The 22709-nt window shown below is 31.5% G+C and overlaps 1 protein-coding gene across 2 annotated transcripts; it reads right to left on the bottom strand.

Annotated features, from left to right (window-relative positions):
• Positions 1-13232: 13232 nt before the first annotated feature.
• LOC139528272 (uncharacterized) lies at positions 13233-22251 on the bottom strand. Of its 2 annotated transcripts, none has more exons than XM_071324172.1 (3): positions 22002-22251; positions 16016-16450; positions 13233-15062 (listed from the first exon to the last, which is right to left on the bottom strand). In XM_071324172.1, exons 2-3 carry the CDS (start codon positions 16427-16429, stop codon positions 13809-13811), a joined length of 1668 nt encoding a protein of 555 aa, XP_071180273.1. In that variant the 5' UTR covers positions 16430-16450; positions 22002-22251; the 3' UTR covers positions 13233-13808. The 2 variants fall into 2 exon arrangements, with proteins under 2 accessions (XP_071180273.1, XP_071180274.1); XM_071324173.1 differs by lacking the exon at positions 22002-22251 and adding an exon at positions 20261-20307.
• Positions 22252-22709: the final 458 nt, after the last annotated feature.

The following is a 22709-nucleotide window of genomic DNA, read 5'->3' as shown; positions in this document are numbered from 1 at the left end:
AAAAAAAATTATAAATAGAAATCATAGGTCAAAATGTTTACACCTATTCGCTACATGTTTACGATTTGTTTGGAAGTGAGCCAACTTGTCATCAGACTCAATATGTCAAATAAATGACAGGGCTTCTGTCAAAACCGCAAAGTACTTCACAATTTTACTTATCGTGTTTGTCATAATAGATAGGTGGAGACTGGTGATATATTAGATTAATTCTTAAGATATGATAATGAGGCCTAACTAAGGGTAGATTGATCGTTTTCCATTTATTTTTCCGTTATTAATAATACCGAGGATTTTTTTTATCAACACTTTATATTATATTTCCTCATGGAAAATCAAGCTGAAAATTCCCGGTTATGTATTTTAATTTGTTTTAACTAAACTAATTTGTATAACAACTTTACATTAGAATAGTTAATACACCATATCAACATATGGCTCATTTTAAAAGAATAAATCAATTTAAAATTAAATACCATAGAAAAAGAAAAATGATACATTGGACCAAATACCTGTAATTATCTTTGCAGGAGGGAGAAGGGTTTTCTTCTCGGGATGAACATTTTTATCCGACTTTAATAAAATTTAACATGTTTTTAAATAGTAAGAAGAAAGATATTTTGGTAATCAGTGTAGAAGTAATTTATGTCCTCACTTCTGACGATTTTTTTGTATATAATATTTCCCATCTGAATCAAATTATCATTGAAAAAGATATGAGCAAATAATTGTTTTCTTCTTCTTCCAGCTTACGAGTCGAACTCTGCAGTAAAGTGTAATTGACTCGGGCAATTTTAAAACATGTACGTATGCATTGTAACTATTTTGATATTTTGATATATCTGAACGTCCATCCCTTCAATAGGTACATTTATAGTATTAATGTGTTCAGACAGCATGATGACATCATAATAAGTAATAAGTAATAAAAAACCTGTATACATTGGGTAAAAATGAAATAAAGTGTATGAGGAAAAATGATTTTCAAGTATAAGCAAATTTATTTGTGTGTCGTTCATAATTCATCAAAATTGCAGTTTGAGTGTTGAGTTTTGTTATATTACATCGAAATGTGAGTGAAGGGAATTCTAAGACCATTTAGTAATTCTAAACAAGAAAAGTTGTTTTCTACACTCGTTTATCAAACTAAAAGTATCACAGCTTTATTCATATGTACTTTGAAATTAATGAAACATAATAACGTTTTTGAACATCTAGCTAGTTAACGAGATGTAAATATTTAAAATACTTGAAAACCGCATGTTTATACATCTTTTTTGTTGTTGAAAATTTAAAAAGAAAAAGAAACTCATTTTAGACAAAACAACAACAACAAATTAAAGAAAGTCTGTCAAATGTGTTTCTTTATTAATTTACAAAACGTATAAAATTATATTTTAAATTGAATTATACTATTAGTTAATCTAGAGATGTATTGCAAAAAAAAACCCGTTTTAGAATACATTCGTATTAATAAGCTTTTCTTTTATTTACATTCCACAATGTTTCATCATCGACTTTTTTTGTTTATCCAATAAGTGAAAACTGCAAATTTAATTACAGCGAAGCAAAACCATGCCTTGAAAAAAGAATAAAGAATAAACGCATAGCTGCATCACGGAAATAGAAATACAATAATGTTACTTTAATAAACGGGTACAGTAGAGGTCGACTTCCTAACCCCGACACCTGAAATTAGATATAACATTTAAACTATGACAGCAGCGCATTCCTTACATACGAACAAAACACTTAATACGTTGCATCTGTCCGAAGCGCTTATACTCTAGATTAACCTTCATTCAAGCGCTCAAACTAAAAATAAATTGAAAGTCATAATTATAAGAGATACAGTAAGACTAAAAAATAACATAAAAAGTCAAATCATATGAGCAACTTTTTGTCGTCATCTTTGACAGAAATATTGCATACCAATTAATTAAATCTTGATGGCTTTCGATCAACTTTCGAAATAATGATCAATAAAGGCAACAGTAGTATTCCGCTGTTCGAAAGTCATAAATCGATTGAGAGAAAACAAAGCCGAGTTACAAACCTAATGTACTAATCTATATGTTGCAGTGATCAACTTAAAAAATATATATTCTCAGGAATACAAAGTAGGTTAGAAATATGCTTTTCTACAAGTAACATTATTGATAGGAGATTAAATCCCAAAAATAGTTTTTGTGTATAATTACTATATCAATTATGGTAGGACTATAGAAAAGTAAGTTATCAATCAAATCATGTCACTGCTCATATTAGCACTGGTCACACTCTGAGATTTTAAGTTTATGACAATGAACTAAAACTGAAGGAGGGGCGAGAAAGATACCAAAGAGACATTCGAACTCGTGAGTTAAAAATAAAAACTGAAACACTATGGCTAAAACAGAAAAGACCAACAGACAAACAGACAAACAGACAAACAATAGTACACAGCGCACACCATAGTAAACTAAAGACTGAGCAATACGAACTCCCCCAAAAAATGGTTATGATCTCAGGTGTTTCGGACGGGTAAGCAGATCCTGCTTTTCACGTAGCACCCGTCGTGTTGATCATGTAAGTACATAAGTCTAAATCGGTAGATTATATTTCTGGAACAGAGGACGGGGTTGTTGTTACGACATTTGAAAGATATCCGCAATCATATGTGAAATGGATATTTCATAACGGTCAACCAACTCGTGATGACGTCTGAAAAAAATTACGAAATGAGGAGAATTTTAATTTCACAATTTCGAACTCTTGGTTTAATAGCTTCCTTGTGAGCAGCAACCCAAAGTAAAGGGATAGGAAACACAATCCCTGGAATATCGTATCAAGTGTAGATATATACACCATATGCAGGAGCTGCAGGAAAGTCCTCCGTAGAAATGGAATGTTCACAATTGGGAAGCTGAAATAATCTCTTTTTTTCGTAAACCGTAAACGTAAATAAGTGGAAAGACTGAACTGTATCTGTTCTGTATTCTTTATCTAGACTTAAAACAAAAGAGTTCAACATTAATACCGAATTTTGATTATTAAGTAAGAGAATGCCATCAATATATCGGAACGTAAAGTTCAAGGATACTTTCCAAAACAGTGATGGAAGATCCAGTTCGTCATCTTTGGAGAACATTCCAAAGGAACATAAGACAGACCTATAATTCAAGGATTTCCTCAATGGTAAGGTCGTGGGGTATATGTTGAGTTTCCAATTGAATTCTCAATACCTAATGCATTTATCAAGCAGTTTATGTAATGCGATTTACACACACAAACGATGTTGTTTAGGTCTTTTTCTCCGGTGACAAACTAATTTTGTCATGGAGTTAGGACAGTGTCTTCAACTTCGAACTTTACTTGGCCTTTTTTTTTTATTCGAGTGTCACTGATTAGTCTTTTGTAGACGAAACGCGCGTCTGACGCAATTACAAAATTTCATTCCTGGTATCTATGATGAGTTTATTTGCAACATATTGGTCTTTAGTGATTGATTTAGCGGGGGTATTCATAGACCCATCCAGTTTCTTAATTTGATTTGTATCAAGGAACTCTCAGCCTTAAATCAAGAGTTTCTACGTCTTCTTTTTCGAGTTTAACCCATAACCTATTACCATGAACTTGCTGAGGTAAATTCTCCTTTCAATTATTTGTTGTTCTCCTATGTCCTTTCGATTTTTATGCTCTCAACGGTTAACGCTGTTGCTTTTGCTCCAGGCAAACGTATTATATCTAAGGGTTTCTAACCTTTTGATCTCGACTGTGCCGAACGAAGGTTATTATATAGAACCAAGTGTCGACACCAGTCACGAAAAAGGGTATTTTCTGTTTTTCTTAAGTTTTATCAGGAATGGAGCCAATGTATCGAAACCGCAGTTGGACAGACCAGTGATTGTTTTTTGTTAATATCACCATCTGTTGTCATCTCCACATTACTTTACTGAGCTGATAGGTAAAATGTGATATTTTGTTTTATGTAGTATGGTAACATTGCTCTGCTTTTGTTGATCCTTCTTCTATATAGATAGAATTGTGTGTAAATGAGTTTGTATTGCTTCGTTGTAAGTTGTCTTTGAGGCTATTACACGAATGGTTTTTTTCATTTGTTCTAGATTGCCGAATGTTATCAAGTCAAGGTAGATACAACAAACACATGTATTCACGGCATGTTATAATTTATCTGTTGCTGTAAGTATGACGATTGAAAGAATATATTCCTGGGAATACTAAGTCGGCTAGAAATTTGCTCACCTTGCAATTAAAACAAAATCAACTACTATGTGTAGCTGAGTCTTCTTATCCTTTCAAAGCACCCGATATTATCCCTAGTTTTGATGGGTTTTCTTTTGCTAAGTCTTTAATTTTCTATGTTGTGTTTTGTGTACTGTTTGTTTGTCTGTTGTTTTCTTTTCGAATTTTAGTCATGGAGTTGTCATTTTATTTTCGATTTATGAGTTTGAATGTTCCTCTGGTATATTTCGTCATTTTTTTTTAAACTAACATTATTTTCAAAATAAACCGAACAATACGCGTCGAAACGGGAAAAATATTGAAGACACTTCTTAAAATAACTACGAAGTTAATTATTTATGTCCTTGGTAGAAGGATGTTATGTTGAAAGACTAATACTAACACAATTTCATATACATGCCTTCTATTTCTGAAACGTTAGTTTTTTTAGAAGTTTCAGTTTATCAAACTATTATTAACCTCCATAAAACTTTATATTTGAATTATTTAAAATTTATAAGTTACTCATAACTAGTCAAAAGACAGATTTATAGTACACTTGTCCTAGTTTTGAAGATACATATATCGTGAATGATACCGTATAATGATATCGACAATAATTTTTGAATACTTTTACGGTTTTTATGGTATCAGTTTTGATACTTGCTATTTCGTTCGTGATTTAACAAGAAATGGCGTCTCAAAAACGAAATACAAATGTATATAAGATATTAATCTTTATTTAACCTGTTATAAAGTCCAGATATTTATAAATTCAATTTTACAAAATTTTGGAAGAACTTTCTACGATTTTCTATCCTTTATTAAAGAAAATGTTAATTGTCAGACATAGAACAAACAAGAATACTATTAGAATAACGTTGAATGTCAAATAACGGAGATCTTCTTTAAAACTGTTTTCTTCTTGAGATTTTTGCACAGGAAATATTAAGAAGCAATAATTGAGAATTAAATCAAACAAACTTTCAATATTATTTACAATAAATTCTATAAAACAGGTATATATACAAGACAAATGTTTGATTAAAATACAGAACAAAAGGTGGATATGTCTTCATTTTTGTAAGTACAATGTATGCTCAATATAAAACAGCTGATGTCGAAGACGTTGAAAAAAAAGGATGCCACTTGACACAAGCATAAAAGAGAAGAAAAAAACTGAAGTCATCTATAACAGTTCCGCAAGTATCACTTTATTTACAATACAGTTTTTGTGTATTGATTAGACACTCTTCGGGATGTCACATAACAGAAACGTAATTATAACTTCTTGATTCAAATGTTGGAACCGACATAATACAGTTAGCAAATGGTCCAAAAGAATATAAAGTCGAAATGTTTTGAACATAATAGAGACTATCAAAATATGTGGCAGTTTTACACATGTTACAGGTGCTCTAGTTGTTGTCAACTACTAGTATATCGATTATAATATTCTATGCCACATTTTCAACACCTTTGTTAAACACGGATTGGGTTCGTCGAAACTAATAATAAGTTCACAATTATTTTTTTAAGGAGTGTCTTATTAAAAAAAATAGCAGTGGTGTAGTTCTCTATCTTTTCCTTATTAATGCTACCTTTTGGTTCTATTTATTTTTTAAACAAAAGGGTCTCCATCGAAAAAGATCAACTTTCAATTAATTAGAAAAGTGGCAATAGATATAAAGTCGAAAAAAACTACTAAAGCTAAAGCGTAAAACGAATTGCAACGAAACGACAAACAAGACAACAGTACACAAATTAAAAACATTCAAGACTGCGCGGTAAAACATAGAGTCACAGGTGCTCTGGCAGGCTGAACAGATGTTGATCTACTATGGGCACTTATCACGTTGTTAGTTATAATTACACATTCATGGAGATGACTCATTCGAGAATGTCAAACTCGAAGATATCATGACACAGTTGCTATTACGACAATTCGCCGTTTCAGAATCGAATGCATTCTTGGTAATATTTTCAAAAATGTACACCAAAACGTTGTGATTGGTTAAAAACGTCCTAAACAACTGAAATTCAACCGATTCGTGACTACTATTTTTATGTTGGGTTACGAACAATAAAAATACCCATGGTCCTTTAGATTCTGAAACGGCCAATGGGTTAGCGTTGTTTATTTTTCAGTTTCCTATGTTATGTTTTGTATACTGTATTATTTTGATATTGTGCTGCATTCTGTAACATGGCATTGTAAGTTAATTTGTTGCTTCTTATGACTTTCACAATGTCTTTCGCATCTTGTGCCTCCTTTTTGGGACATAACTATAAAAATAGATAGTTTAAAAAAGTTATGTTATAAATCATATCATTACCGAATCACTGCTTTCGTATATCATTGGCACTAACAAGTATCTGATTCGACTCTAGGCTAGGTAATAATATAACATTGGAATAACCTTTATCAGAAACGGACAAACCCAGAACTCAGACTATGTGAGAAGATATATAACCGAAAGGAACAACATAATAGACAATCATTATCTATCGATTTGCCTGAGGAAGAACGAACATTATTTCTGTAATGATTTTTGAAATTATACACGGAACACAGAACATTTAAGAAACGTAACCTGGAATTTGTTTCTGTCAATCAATTCATGACCTATGAAAACCGGTATACTACTGTTGCCTTTATATAGAATAAATGGTGTCAATACTACAGCACTGATTACAGCTGGTAATACCTTTCGGAGTTAGGCATACTTTAAAACTATAGCGTTGCTTACAATGCAATCTGTTTTGGTTTCTAGTCATTTTATATATATACATACGATTTTGTGAATGAATAATTCGTGTGCTATGAATTTTTTTAAAAAAAGGTGGAAAAACGTTTTAATCATGCATGCATTGTACCTGCAAATTTAAACCTATTTTGCTTTTCGAAAAGCAATTAGTCTGTTTATACCCTTCTTTCATTTTGATATCAGTTCAAACCTTTTGGAAATAGTCCTTTTCTATAGTGTAAATGAATTGTTTTGTATAGAAATTTATTAACAAAAAACAGTCTTGTCTTATTTGAGATATAGTTTATGTTATTGTTACAATTTTTGTAGATCAAACATATCAGTTTATATAATTTTCATTTTTATTAAAATATCAATGTATTAGTTCTTCATTGATTTTACACCGTACGATATCAATATACTTTTGTGAATGCCTTTAACCCCTATATATCTGAAACCCCTCCAGCACCGACGGGAGTCATTAGCACACGTTTTAAAGGTATGTTGTTTATTAATTATGTAAAATTTGTTCTTTAATTACATTAGTTAAGGCGTTGGTTTATCATCAAAACAAATGCATTGGTTCTTTGTTTTTATTTTTATTAGAGGCATAAGTGTTTTTTAATCCCAATTATGTCGAAGAAAACTTCACTAGATATGTCTAATACTAGTAACCACTTGTTGGTACTAAGCACCAATTATTAAAGAAAACTTTATCTTTGAATCGTCGTTACATTATTATGATTTAACTAACGTGTTTATAACAGTATGACGAGAGTTATATTTCTTTGTGCACTTACAATCAGCAAAATGTTCGACAATTAAACCTAGTTTGTTTTAAAAGAAGGTCAAAGATACTAGAGAGACATTCAAACTCATAAGTCGAAAATAAACTGACAGCGCCATGTCTAAAAGGAAAAGAAAAAAGACAAACAGTTGTACACAAAACACAACTTAGAAAACTAAAACCCGAGCAACACGAACCCCAGTGACTGGCGTGCTCCAGAAGGGTATGCAGATCCTGCTCCGCATGTGGCACCTGTCATGTTAGATAGTAAGTATTAAGAGAGATCCTGGATCATGAGGCTGAACAATTTCAAAAGATAAAAGTATGACCATGCTTCAGCTCATAGGTGATATATATTATTCAATAAAACTTTAATCGTATATCCATCGTGATATCGTCATAAGGAACGCTAAATACCCAAGAATGTATAAGAACCAAGACAGGTGAAGAGCTATATGACAACAAAGTACAAGTCCAAGGAATACAGACCACAATCATTCCTAAAGGAAACACGAAAACGACGAACAACAATCTACGATACATTACATGGTACACTGACAATTTGCAGAATGAAGAACACGAATGTCATTTAAATCTGGCGGACACAAATGGTTAATAATTCCTTCTGTACTATTGTCAAATAAAAAGGTAAAACATTACTTCAAATATAGCTAAATTGCCAGTTCGAATGTTATATCGAGAATGAGTTTATTTTTTTAAATAGTTTGAAATCACATGCAGAGCAAATCCATTTGCAAAAAGCAAAATTATAAGTGCCATTAGGAAAATACGATGAAAAGGATTAACCATAAATTAAATATATGAGATTATTATTCATAAAGCAGATTATTGATATGGATGACTTTTTTCATGCATTTTATTAATCAGAGAACTGTCTGTATGATGTATTGGATGGGTTTAGTTTATGGCTAAGTAATAGTTTGATTCACATAATATTATTTGGCATGTAGTTTTTATCTTAATTGAATGCCACGGTACTTATTTTGGGAAAACCCAGTTTTTAACAAAAATGAGAAAAAAGAGAATACCTATGACGCGGTTTTTTTACAAACGGTTATAACAAGATAATTTGAGTTATTTTTAAAACTTGTTTTTTAAGTTTGATATTGTTTAAGAAGATTTACCTTTTCTGTAGTTTAATTTTCAGGACAAAGTTAAAGAGTATGTTTTACATTTTTTTTTACAATATAAGAATATTCTTTAATCTTGAAGCTTTTAAACTAGAGATTTGATAAGAAGAAAAAACAATAATTGGGAGATAAAAGTTGCATACGGTTATTTTATCAACACGAACTTACTATATCGGTCCTTTTTATAAGCCATCAGTTAATGTAACATGCTAGGCATTTTAATCTTTTGAGAACAACATAAAATATTGTTTTTTATCTATGTTCAAACGTAATTGATGTATAAACAATACTTTAAAAAATTGTATTGCTTTAATACCTTGTTACGATTAAAGGATTATGCAAATAAAGGAAACAAGCGCAAGTGTATTGTCATATAGATCAACAAAATTAGACGCTGTTAAAATCAAATACAATTTAATCTTCCTTTAATTTGCCAATTTTACACTTTAAAATAGCTTGACTTGATAGTTTGAATATCCTTCGGATTTTTAATAAAATCCCATCCCCTGTACAAACTTAAGAATACCCTTTCAAAATGCATCACGTGCATCGTTACTAAGCAGACGTTAATTGTAAGGAACACGTCTATAAAAACGGTTATCCTTAAACGATTAACAGGCTAATTGCTACTTAAAGGCATAAATTGTTGCATTATAATTGATTTTCCGACATAACCTCGGACTTTCTACGTTATATAATATGGACTTTCCAGAGAACACGTGTGCTCAATTATTCCCTGTGCTGATGCTATAATAGGAACGTAATTACTATCACGACTTCTCCGTTATCCTTATAAATGATCTTTTCTGAACTGTTATTATGACATTGTTAGAAAAACCACTATTTTCAATTAATCAAATGCTAATTTAAGAACTTTTCAGATATTCCATTTTCCTAATTGGAATTAATCATGTCTAATAGTAGTTGAAGCTTATGCACTTCATTCAACTAAAACGTTGGTTTTTGAAAATAGTGTTTTAGTAGGTATCCCAAACAAATCATTTTTTTAAATTATGTTGGCAGTCAACATAAAATAAAAAAAAAAATAAAAAAGAATTGCAAAACTGTTAATTATGGTGTCATATCAAATCAATTTCATATCAATAAAAATCGATAACGATAACAAAAGAGCATGCTAAATAGAGAAAACGCCACAATAGTAGACCGATGTTAAAAATATTTTTTTGATTTAAAAAATAAAACACGAAAGAATCGCGTTAACTGGAAGCGGAACTAGAACGGATGCCAAGAACATCCCGTTCCCCTTTCAAGAACGTGACCTACCAAATTAGACTATTTACCGGCTTTGTAAAAACATGAGCAACACGACGGGTGCAACATGTAGAGCAGGTTCTGCTTACCCTTCTGAAGCACCTGAGATTACCCATATTTTTGTGGGGTTAGTGTTGCTGTTGTACCCCTATTTGTGATATGTGTTCCTACTGTGTCTGTTTTGTTCACACATCGTTGTCAATATAATGAATTTTGATGCGATTGTCATACAAGGGAGAAGTTTAACTAGCTTTAAAACCAGGGTTAATTCACCATTTCTACATAAGGAAATGGCTGTACCATTGCAGGAACATGACGGTTTCTATCAATTCGTTTGATGTGTTTGGGGTTTTGATTTTGCCATTTAATAAGGGACTCTCAGTTTTGAATTTTCTTCGCAGTTCAATATATTTGTGAGTTTACTTTTTTCCTAAAAAGTAGGAAATAGTACACGATCGATATAGCTACCGTGCAAACGACTATCCGATGTCTAAGGTTCAATAAAACCTTGGTGTAGCAGGTGAACGAATGAAGAAGTATTTCATAGTTATTCCATTGCAATGGTTGAGTCGCCATAATGATTTTATGTGAACCTGATTTTTTGTCTGTCTTTTCATAAAAATGTGAAAAATATTCTATAGATGTCTTGGGTGAAATAAGAATGCCTTTAATCGTACTTATGTAATTTCATAAAGTGATATGTTTCTCTTAACTACTGATACATTTCAAAATTTATTTTTAAGATGCTTTTGAATCTTTAAGCAAGTGAGTTTTAGGTAATTGCGTCTTGTAATAAAATAAGTTTTATAAGTTTTTTAATCATAGTTCCAACCTTTTTTGTGTTTTTTAGACTGCATTTTCACTTTGAGTCGGTTTTTTTTTTTTTTGTATTTCCATTGTATTGCGAGTCTTTCTTTTATCTATGCGTTCTACTTGACTAAATGCTGGTGACAAATATATCATGCATGTTCAAATTAACGCTATAAACTATAGGTAGATCCTGATATAAGAGGAGGATCGAAATAAAGGTATGAATTTAAGACTGTGTTTGAAAACTAATGATTTATTGGATAGAGACATAAATTTAGTCTGCAACAGGACATATTGAGCCCTGAAAGAGTTGCAGCACTCTCTTTACATCAGGCATCAATTAAACAGCCTTATTCCCGTCTATGCATCACTGCTAACTTATACATTCCGCAGAGCCATATGGAATCCTCATTTCCTCTATTTGGCAGGGGGTCTACTGCTGTACGACGGAAGACCACAAGTGCCCATGTTTCTATTCAACAGTTACCCTTGTGGACAAAATCTTTATGATACAGTTATATACTCAAACAACACAATTTTCTCCACCTCATTTGATTAAGTGCCGTTCATAAGTTTTTCAGATAATTCAACATCTTGTTGTTTTGTACAGTTAATACAATTTTCTGACCAATCTGAACGTAGACTATACATAATGATATCCTAATTAATTGCAAGAAGAGAGTCTGAACAGATCTGAGTTAACTACAGAGGATAAATATGAAAATTTTACTGAAGGACTGATCAACGCTCTTAATCTATTGTAAAGTATTTTCAAGTGTGTTCAAAACAAAATGATCGTTTCAGTTCTACATCGATTTGCTATTTTTTTCCATCAATATCGTCAGTGGGTTTTTTTTCCTCAGAATTCTGGTCCTTTACGTATTAAAATCAGTGTTTTCTCCGCGGTTGTAATGTTAGACATGTAGGGCATAGTGAACTAACCATATGTTAACCAGATATTCCATCGTTGGGCACTGTTTAGTGACTCTAAATGTCTTTTTCAATTATTGGATCATAACTTTTTTGACATATTAACGTTAATTTCATGTTTTGTATATGTCGGATTCATGTTTAATTCATCAGGTATGCTGCTGATCAAACCCGTGTAAAGATATGTGAAAAAAATAACACGTTGCCTACCCTGAATCAGGATCTGTGTACCCTTCCGAAGAACCAAAGATAACTGTGGTTTTTGATTTGGTTGTTGCGCTGTCTAAAGATTACTTTTTTGTGTTAATACTGTTGTTTGCTTCTTGGTCGGTTTTTGTTTGTTACTATGGCATTGTCAGTTTGTTTTCGACTGATGAGATTGACTTTATCTTTGTAATATTCTACTTTTCTTTTGAGGCATCAGCGGCATTAAAATCAAAAAGGACGCAACGCATTATTAGAGCTTTCTTTCCATAGTTGCTATTTTATTTACATGTTTTGCAATTCAATCTATCGCTACTGCTAACAAAAAAGTATCCATAGATGCTTTATATTCACAAGCACCCGTATATTACAAATCATATGGTATTTTGAAAACGAATTAGACACTTGTTTTAGTGGTTACGGCATGCGTTCTACGCACATGTTTTTAAATACCTTTTAAAAACTCAGTCAGCATACCTAATGCATGCTGAATATCATATATGCGACATTGTACATCCCTTAATTGATCTATTCAAGCAACTGATCCAAAACGGTTGTGGTCACTTTAATCAGTTGAGATTGAAAATTGAAATCCACCATTTTCTACAAAATAAAATGCCTGTACAGAGTCAGGAATATGACAGTTTTTATCCATTGGTTTGATGTGTTTGATCTTTTGATTATGTTATTTGATAAGGAACTTTCTTTTTGATACTTTCTCGGATTTCAGTATTTTTGTGATATTACTGTTTTGATGAATAAAATCGAATGTTTTCTTTTGCCTCGATTTATGGACCCTGTTTGAAACACTGAATTTGGATTTTGTCTCGATTTATGGACCCTGTTTGAAAAACTGAGTTCAAATTCAAATTTTCAAACAGGGTTCATAAATCGAGACAACATTCGATTATATTCACCAAAAATAGTAAAATCACTACTTCTGTTTTTGTCTTTTTAATACTTTTTGAAATAAACCTTTTCAATCATTAACAGTATAGATTACAAATCATTGACAATGAAAATGCTACTTTGAATATTTGAAAATAAGGACAATAATAATATGGTACTTACGGATAGATAAGGACATACACTGAAGTAAATAAAAAATCTGGTTATAATTGTTTTTTAATCTTATATAGAAAGATTTAATATAATTAAATAATAAAAATAATAACTGGTAAAATATACTACTTTACTTTGCTCACAAGTGTCAATGAATTTATATGAGATTCCGTGTGTGAAACCTTAAAAGATCTATAGATTTTAATACGAACGAATTTGGACGGATGTGTATATTTGGCACAATAAAAATATTATACGATGAAACAAAAACAAAAAAGGTAGACTTTTTTATACAATAATAATTTCTCAAAATCATATTAACAATACCAAATGAAAATCATAGAAGAATGAACATATCTTATTTCCTCAACTTATTTGACACAAGAGCAATTTTCAAGATATTTTTACGTATGCAATAATGTTATTCAGTCCCTTATGCCTTCCGACTTTTTACAAAAATCTGTAATATAATACTGCCTTACTTTTTCAAACGTGTTTAAATTACAAACTTATAGCCCTGAATATTTTTTTTTTTAAATTTTGTGGATAATGTAAAAGTTAGGATTTTGTTTTTAGAATATTCAGACTTCATAATATATCTTAACGGGGATGAATTGAAAACTACCAGTTCACGATAGGAAGAATACATGTCTTGAGTTCCGAGCTAACTTTCAGCTTATGGACGGAACTAGCATTTCTGTCACAAATTTCCCAGACCGATTTTGCAGCTAGATGTTTCAAAGGTTGAATTGTGTTACTTTGCCGTTCTAATTCTTTCTGTACCATAGTGATATACTTTGCGGTCTGTTCTATTGGTCTGTAATGTCTGTTTTTGAATAGTCGAAGGGCATCTTTTATAGATTTTCTCGACATGTATTTGCACATTTTAAGCATAATTTCAACATCATTCACGTGGTCGGGTTTTCTAATGTATGGAGCTATCTGGCTAAGTTTGTCTAACAGACCGTCTAAATATGTATTAATTACATATTTGTCATTTAATTTATAATTAGCGTCAGCTCCATAACGCAGTAGGAACCGGAATACAGTTTCATCAACTCCTATCGCGACACTTGTTTTAGCATACTGGTGAAGAATTGGTCCTAAAACACTATTCCTATGTTTGGATGAACGCGCATTTTTGTTAGTTTTTGCAGCATGTGAAAGCAATGCTTCACCACATTCTAGAACAAATTTTACTGCCAATGAAGCCGATTCCAAAAACTCTGAATACGTCTCTACTGTTTCCAAAAGGCAGTGCATTGCTGATAAAAAAGATCGTCTTCCAATCAGAGATTTCTTTCCTTTAGAATTCATAGTCTGTTCATATTTACATTCATCAAAGTTTGCGTTTGCGCCTGCTTCCAGTAAAATGCGCACACATTCAATATAGTATTGCGTATTGATAGAGTCATGCATGCACAGCGAATTACATAATAAACTATACAACGGATACGTATTTGTTGGATCTTTGACGCAGACGTCATATTTGTGCTTCACGAGGACGGTTGTCACGGCAGGTAAGCTTGCATAGCCGCCACGGCCGAATTCCTTTCCTGAACTGAAAGTATAAAGCATATGAAATGGGTTTTTCCCTTCAAACAGGTCACGTGTCTTTACTTTTGTTTCAAGAAGAAGATCAAGACAGGAAGCTCTGGCACATCTTACTGCTATTTCAATAGCTTCTCGCACATCATCATTTTGATATTTATGTTTGAGCAAGTATCGTAGTGCTTTTTCGGATCCATCTATTGTCGCTAGTGCAATATATCCGCTGTTATTGTGTTCTGGGTTTTTCTTTAGAACGCAAATATTTAATATTTGATGAACACAGTCCATGTGCTTGTTTAATGCGGCAACATCTAAAGGTGTAACCTGAAAACATATCAAATAAAAACAAGTTATAAATTGTAAATATTAAAAAGTGAAAATGAATTTATAACGTATAGCCTATAGGATCTTATTTGCATCATGGTATTTGTATGTTCAAAACAAGGGGGAAACACAATAGATTCACACGACACTTAAAAAAATTAAATAATAGCCAAATCCCTAATAAGACAAAATAAGCAAGATCTGCTACACCATAGCGAAATGAGCGATTACGCCGATGATACTATATATCGGTCTTCATAATAGACATCGTACAGCAGCTATAAACATTGCATTATCGTCTGATATTTTCAGCCCTTATGGTGTTGTCATTTAAATAGATATGTAGCCATTGTAGAATTTCTAAGAAAACTATACTTCATTTGTAAGACCAAAGTAGCTTCCTTACTATCAGACAATTTTAGGAGTTTAAGAAGATCCCTCAAATTTTCTTTATATCGAAAAGGCGGTCAAGTTGTTTAAACAAAAAGATGATAAAAATTCAATCTATATGTATAAGAGCTACGTATTTTAAGATTGAAAGAGTAGCATAAACGAAAAGTTTGATATTGTTGAAATGATTTATAGTATATGAGTTGGGTTTTTTTTTGTCGAAATTAATATCAAATATTGCTTTGTAAATTTTGACATGTATGCCTATATAAAAATATATAATATGATTTGTGGCGCAAATGAAAGAATTTTTGGCGCAACTGAATTTCATTTTGATGGCATCATGCAGGCTTGACTAAAACGATTGATTGATTGATTGATTGATTGATTGATTGATTGATTGATTGATTGATTGATTGATTGATTGATTGATTGATTGATTGATTGATTGATTGATTGATTGATTGATTGATTGATTAAAAAAGCCAAGCGGTATGTTTTCTTTTTTAAAACAAAGCAGACTTCGGTGGTGCCCCTGGTATTGTCTTGATTATATATATTACCTTTGATTGATTTTCTAGCTTTATACATAAATTTTTGTCATCTCTGTTCATCACATCGGGATAGATTAGATTTGTCATCGGTCGATTATCGTTCGGACGATGAGTCAGGATTACACCAAGAATAGTCCTCAACCCTAGTTTGGCGGTCAGGTGTAGATACGGGTTGTATTTTGGTTGATGCGATTCATTAAAATATCGATGTGACAAAAGAAACTCCACTGCTTCCGAGCTGTTGAGAATAATACAATGATGTAAAAGGTCAAGGCCATTGTCATCAGTCCAATCGACGATGTGTCGAGGTTTAGATTCTCCTAAATAGTGACGCAATCTGTCAGGAGGCGCACGTCCTTTGACTGCGTCAATAAAATGTTCAATTGTCTTTTGTATATCTGTGTTCCCATTCAGTGCTGACATCGTCAAGATTTGTCAATCAGGCTGAAATAGAAATATAAATATATAAATGCGTACATGGTAAGTACAACATAGCCGAAAAGAGTATATTGTGCATTTTTCGGTTGCATTTAAAATCAATCACAACTCTACAACTCTAAGATCCCATTATATTGAATTGATAATCCTTTCTGTCTTATTTATTCATTTTTGTCCTAATATCTTGGTATGGCAACTGTAGCATTCTGAAAGATTTTCTTTATATCATATACACATTTGACAGTGTACTAGTTCATAAAGGTTAGAGACGTATTTAATGAGAAATTCTGCATGTCACTTAATCATACAAAAGACGTACCAAAAGACGTAATGATTGTAAACTTTTACAAGGTTCCTTTTTTGTCTATTTCATTTATGATTTACATTATCTTACATTAAAAACTAACGAAAAAAAAGTCAAATTAACATGTATACAGAATATATGCTTAATGTTTAGTATTGAGATTCTGTAATTGAAAGACCGAATTTATTCCTTGAGTGGATGCATTATAATATGATTTAATATAATCTAATAAAATGCAGGTGAAAGTTTATTGACATTCAAGAAAAGGTAATTAACATTTGTGCAGGTAGACTTAATCTTTTAAGCAGAAAGTTAATATTTCAATCATTCTGTGTGTATTGAATGAACTTAAATTTTTGAAAAGATTGAAAAACACCTTTGTATCTCTTATCTTTACAGCTCAATGAAAGCATTAATAAACATAATTAAAAATTCTTTAAATAAGATTCAGAATGGAAACGGGGGCAGCAGCACGACTTAAGAGCAGAAAACACCCCAAGGCCAACATAGGGTCTTCAACACAGCGAAAATTATATGGCAATCATACCACATCTAATAATATATGTATGAAATTTAAGCAAATTGTAGATTTACTGATTTCGATTTGAGACTCAAAAAATTCCAATGCAATTGTAAGGTAAAAGATCGATTTAGCCTTTCCCGCCATTTTCTATTGATTTTAAAAAAATCTTGAAAAATTAAAGGAGCTCCTTTTTTGTTTTGGTTCTTAACTAATGTTCTTCTAATTAAAGTATCTTAAATTTTAGATTTTGTTTAATATCACATAAGTACATCCTTAATGTCCCACGTCAAAAATTTATTTTTAATCGATGAAAGCATAGCAAGCCTCATTAAAAGGCCATTAGATGTTCAGCTTCGCACAAAAGCTTAAGGGACATGACCTGTCTTGAAGTACATGCGACAACAATGGCAATGTATTTGTCCATTAATAAACATATACTAATAAGAGCAATATTCAGTTGATAATATCTTTATATTTCATTTATAATTTGTAAAATAATGGATTTTGAACAGAATCAATTTTTCCATAAATGATTGATTGTTTCTGATTTTTAACTATTTTGCACTCGACGTACATGTACTTTATAACAAAAACTGAACAACTTGTCAAGTTAACTAGCTATATATATGGTATATCAGGAATAATAAAACAAAATCGAGATTTAACTACATCCATTTTATTTCAACCGTCAAATTGCGTTGACTATATATATAGGAAAAGGAATGATTAGCCAATAAGGGCGCTGGACATTTTCGCAAAAAAAAATTAAAACTGCTAGGGGACATTTTAGCGCAGACTTTACAGCCCATTTAGCGCAAGATTAATCCGTTGACCCTTTAAATTAAATAAATATAACATATAATTTATTGCGTTTCGTCCATCTTAGGTTTGAAAGAAAGTATGAACTAAAGAAGTTGTGGAGTAGAAATCGATGAGACAGCAAACCAACGATGAAAAAATAACTAAAAAGACATATATATATATAGATATGTCATTAATCTCTCAGATATTAGAGAAAAAAATAGTATAAAACGCGTGACTGTCGTGATATTTCCCCTTTTCTTTTTGTTTTAAAACTTCTCTTTTTTTAATTATGGAAACATTTTGAAACATGCGTAAGACGGTTATTTTTGAGAATTTTTTTTCAAAAGAAGCCGTTCCTGATTTTTTTTGCAACAGATTCCTATATCAGAATATGTTTATATGAAGATTCCTATATCAGAATATGTTTATATGAAGGCAATTTTGGTTTTCAAATACGACTTTCAATGAAGTGACATGTCTGCTCTTAATCTCTGAAGCAACAATTCATCTTATTATTTGATTAAATTGCAATATTATTATGATTTAGAAGAAAAAGTTGAAATTTTACCGAAAAATAGCCAGTCAATTAAGTTAAGCAAAACTATCATTCTTGTTGTTAAATTTCATAAGTTTGTCATATTATAAACTTGTTAAATTAAATGTCTTTAGTTGATTATTATCAACGTAACAACAAAAAGAACGGATAACAAGAGGCTGTCACAATGACAGCAAACCGGATTTATTAACATTTATTTGTGTCCTGGCAATATCACAAGAACCATTACTGATGAACGGTGAAAGTGAAAATCAAATTTGACCTCCATTTTGTCATCAGTATCAACATATCAAAATTTGAAAAGCTTAGATTGAATGGTTCATGAGTAAATGCAATAAAGTGAATGGAAACGCCATTTTACGATCTTTCAAGAACTCCTGAACGGTAAAAGTCAAAATCGTCATTATTGAACTTGACCTCTATTTTGTCATCAGTAACAACATATAAAAATTTCAAAAGCTTTGGTTGAATGGTTCATGAGAAAATACACGGACACGACTTGAAACACCATTTTTCAATCTTTCAAGAATCATAACTCCTGAATGGTTAAAGTCAAAATCGTCATTATTGAACTTGACCTCCATTTTGTCATCAGTAACACCATATTAAAATTTGGGAAGCTTTGGTAGAACAGTTCATATGTAAATACACGGACACGATTGGAAACTCCATTTTTCAATCTTTCAAGAACCATAACTCCTGAACGGTAAAAGTCAAAATCGCCATTATTGAACTTGACCTTCATTTAGGTGTCAGTAACAACATATTTAAATTTTAAAAGCTTTGGTTGAACGATTCATGAGTTAATGCACGGACAACATTTGATTGCCGCCCGCCCCAAATCAATAACCGACATTTTTGTCACAAAAATCCGGTTAAAAACCAAAAACAAATCAAACTTTTTTGGTACTTTGTTTAGTCCTCCTTGGAAGGGAAGAAGCTTTTTAAGTGGAGAACAGACGTTCTTTCAATGTTAGTCATAAAATATGTTATCCTTCAATTTGATAGAAAACAAACGGGTGTATCACTCAATGACACAAAATCAGTCCATGCACAGCGAGAGAAAGAACACACGTAAAGCAAAGAAAATGTGCTTTTATTGTTATGCTTCATCTCGTAGTCACAGTGGGATCTTAATCACAGAGCAAAAAAAGTCCTCACCTCACTGCAAGATTAAAACGGCCACTAGTACAGACTTGAGCGAAGTTCTTTACAAAAATAATTTGGATAGACTTAGTTAGACGAAATACTAGATAAAAATTTGAATCGCAGAATTTAAAAAAAAAACCCAACAACAAAAAAACACAACAATATTGCATTGGATTGAAATTTAAAAAAAAACAGAAGGTTACAGGCTTCGGATCGAAAAGGTAATACATAAGACTAGACTGCTAATAAAGTCATCAATGCTAGCGCTTTGCTCTCACCCATTCAAAAAAAGTAAGAAGAAAGAAAATATATTATCAAAGGTTTACCCAAGCAATCGTGTTGCCTGAAAGAGTATCACAAACTGTATGATCCCATTCTATAAAAAAAAGAATATGAATAAAACTCTTAGACAGTATAATTTTATGACAATCTTCTTAAAGTTTAACTCCTAAAATATTAGCAAATAATAACTGAACTTACCTAGAAGAAGTATCTCAATATTAAACTTCAACAAAACACCAGGGGAGTGCGAGGAGTATTTTATTATAAGTTACGTAAATATTGCATAACATCGATAACAACATGCGATATTAAAAAACGTGTATTTAACTTGTTATTGAAAAACTTAATGTTAGTATTGTGCTAATTGACAATTTTCAAGTGGAGTTCATGGACTGATTTGCTGACAAATCAATAGAGATCAATTCTAATAATTGTTTATAATGCGTAATGGAAAAATCAGAAAAAAAATAATGCAAATTTTGAGGATTTTATGGCAACATATTCTATATATGTGGGGGTCTGGATGGGTTAACACAAATAGGAGTAATAAAATTAAAAAAAAGAAAGAAAAAAAAACAATACAGATAATTTAGCCAAACATATAAAAAATAAAGGAAGAATGAACCAAAACTCAAAATTAAAACCCGCTCTACACAATGAAGTATATGTATCAGATCTCCGCACTATAGCCTTTTTGTGCTGCTGCGGCTTTAAGCAACAACCAGTCAATCAATCAATCATATTATAGAATTAGAACACTAAACGTATAGGGATAAATATTGCAGCTGCTTAGAAAAATGATGTTATTAAATGTTTAAAATGTAGTCTTTATGGAAGAGAAAAAGGTATGTATGCTATCTTGTGCGCTTCTCGTGTTTCCTGGATAACACACGATCCCAAAGTTTGCAAAGTTTAACAAAACTTATAAAATTAACCGAAGACTTAAATTTTAAATCGGCCTAAACTGCTTATAGTTAACTTTCCTTGAGAGAGTTGTAACTTTAGTTTTGCTAAAAATTAATTTTGGAAAAACGTCTTTTAGATTGTTTCTGTGGTACTAGAATTTCTGGCTAGAAAAATATATGAGAATGAATGTTAAACTGAAAGAAACGCGTAGAAAAAAAAGAAATTATTTTACAACACTTATGTTTCAAGTGTTTGCTTTTAAACATATATATTTTGAGTTGCTGGACGAAACGGTTTTCTACAATGCCTATAGATTGTTGTTTGCAATCAGCCAAATTGTATGCCAATAACAGCCTCGTTTTTCGTCATGTTTCTTTAGCTCGTACAACATTTTTTTTTATTTTCCGACAACGAACATATAATGGTATATTTCATTTGAAAGCATACAACATCTCCTTATTCTATATGAATGTATTTCATTGCAAATCATATTCAGTCATTTAACGAAATATCATCAAACAAACAAATTTATATAACTCGTTTTAATGCAACCTTTTAAGATTGTACCTTTTCTAATGACATTTTAATGACTTTAAACGAACTTTTCCCTTTGAAATGTCACTTCATATAACTTAAAACAAATTACAGACTTTAAGGATACATTAGCAATGTAAATTCTTGTCTACGTATGTGAAAATTTAAAAATTGCGAATTCAAGGTCTCATGCAAGCACGGGAGAGCAAACAGAGGAAGACAAGTCTTAAATAAATGCGACGATACCATTACTTTTTGATCAATTACTACTTTCCAAATAAATTTGAATCAGATACATGTTTAAAAAATAGGTGACTAATCGATATTTTTACTACCCCCCTCTTCTATTTTTATAATATTAGGGTATGGTTGGGGTTTACAGAGTAGAGAATAATGGAGGTGTAATTGAGAAATATAACAACAAACTAAAACCAAATCACTTGAAAATTAACTTATAAGATAGATACAAAGCAGAAACACATCTAACAAAAACACTGACCGGACGTGGCAGGGTATTTATTATAATACATCCCTGAAAACATAAATGCTGCAGGACCCCTCTTATGGCGCAGTCAGTGCCTCGTCCCCTTTAAAAAGTTCTGCGTCCGCCACTGGGTCGGATGTGCAGTTCCGTTTGAAAAAAAGTTTTCTACACGTGCAGTCAAACTTCCAAGCCAAATATTTGTATCCATCGAAGAATTAAGCAAAGCTTTAAAGTAATTTGTGGTTACAAAATCGGTGACTTTATGAAATATATACTCAAGTAATACATACTCAAGTTAATTTGAACGACAAAGTATGAAACGAAACAACTGGATTCGTGGCTGATTTTTGGAAAAGAAATAAACCGTGTATTTCAAATTAAAATATACACGTGTTTATTCATAGTTTTTGTATTCATTATGTATTTAAACTATTTGATGACAATGTGTTCAATTATGGGGTTAAAAGTTCGCTCACAATCTAACATCTCATTGTAATTTTAATTTTTTAAAGCTGAGATTAGGAAAAATATTTCAATATGTAGTCAGAATTGTCATAATTAGGTAATAATTATTATCACTGTTAGAGACTTAAGACTTTGAGTATGTCAATAAGCTTTTTAAAGACTTTTTGACGGTTGGGAATATCTTTGACAAAGAATTAAAATAAACAATCTTAATTCAAGATCCTATGTCTACGGCATCGATTCGAAAATTTTAAAGAG

Source organism: Mytilus edulis, chromosome 6 (assembly GCF_963676685.1).
Source record: "Mytilus edulis chromosome 6, xbMytEdul2.2, whole genome shotgun sequence".
Lineage (NCBI taxonomy): Eukaryota > Metazoa > Mollusca > Bivalvia > Mytilida > Mytilidae > Mytilus > Mytilus edulis.
Note: the sequence above shows the minus strand (reverse complement) of the source record. Positions and strands in the feature narration are given on the sequence as shown.

Excerpts from the sequence above, each read along its gene's own strand:
- LOC139528272 (XM_071324172.1), bottom strand. The coding sequence starts at position 16,429 with ATGTCAGCACTGAATGGGAACACAGATATACAAAAGACAATTGAACAT. Across the intron at positions 15,063-16,015 it reads AGCTAGAAAATCAATCAAAG|GTTACACCTTTAGATGTTGC; the intron begins GTAATATATATA and ends ATATGTTTTCAG.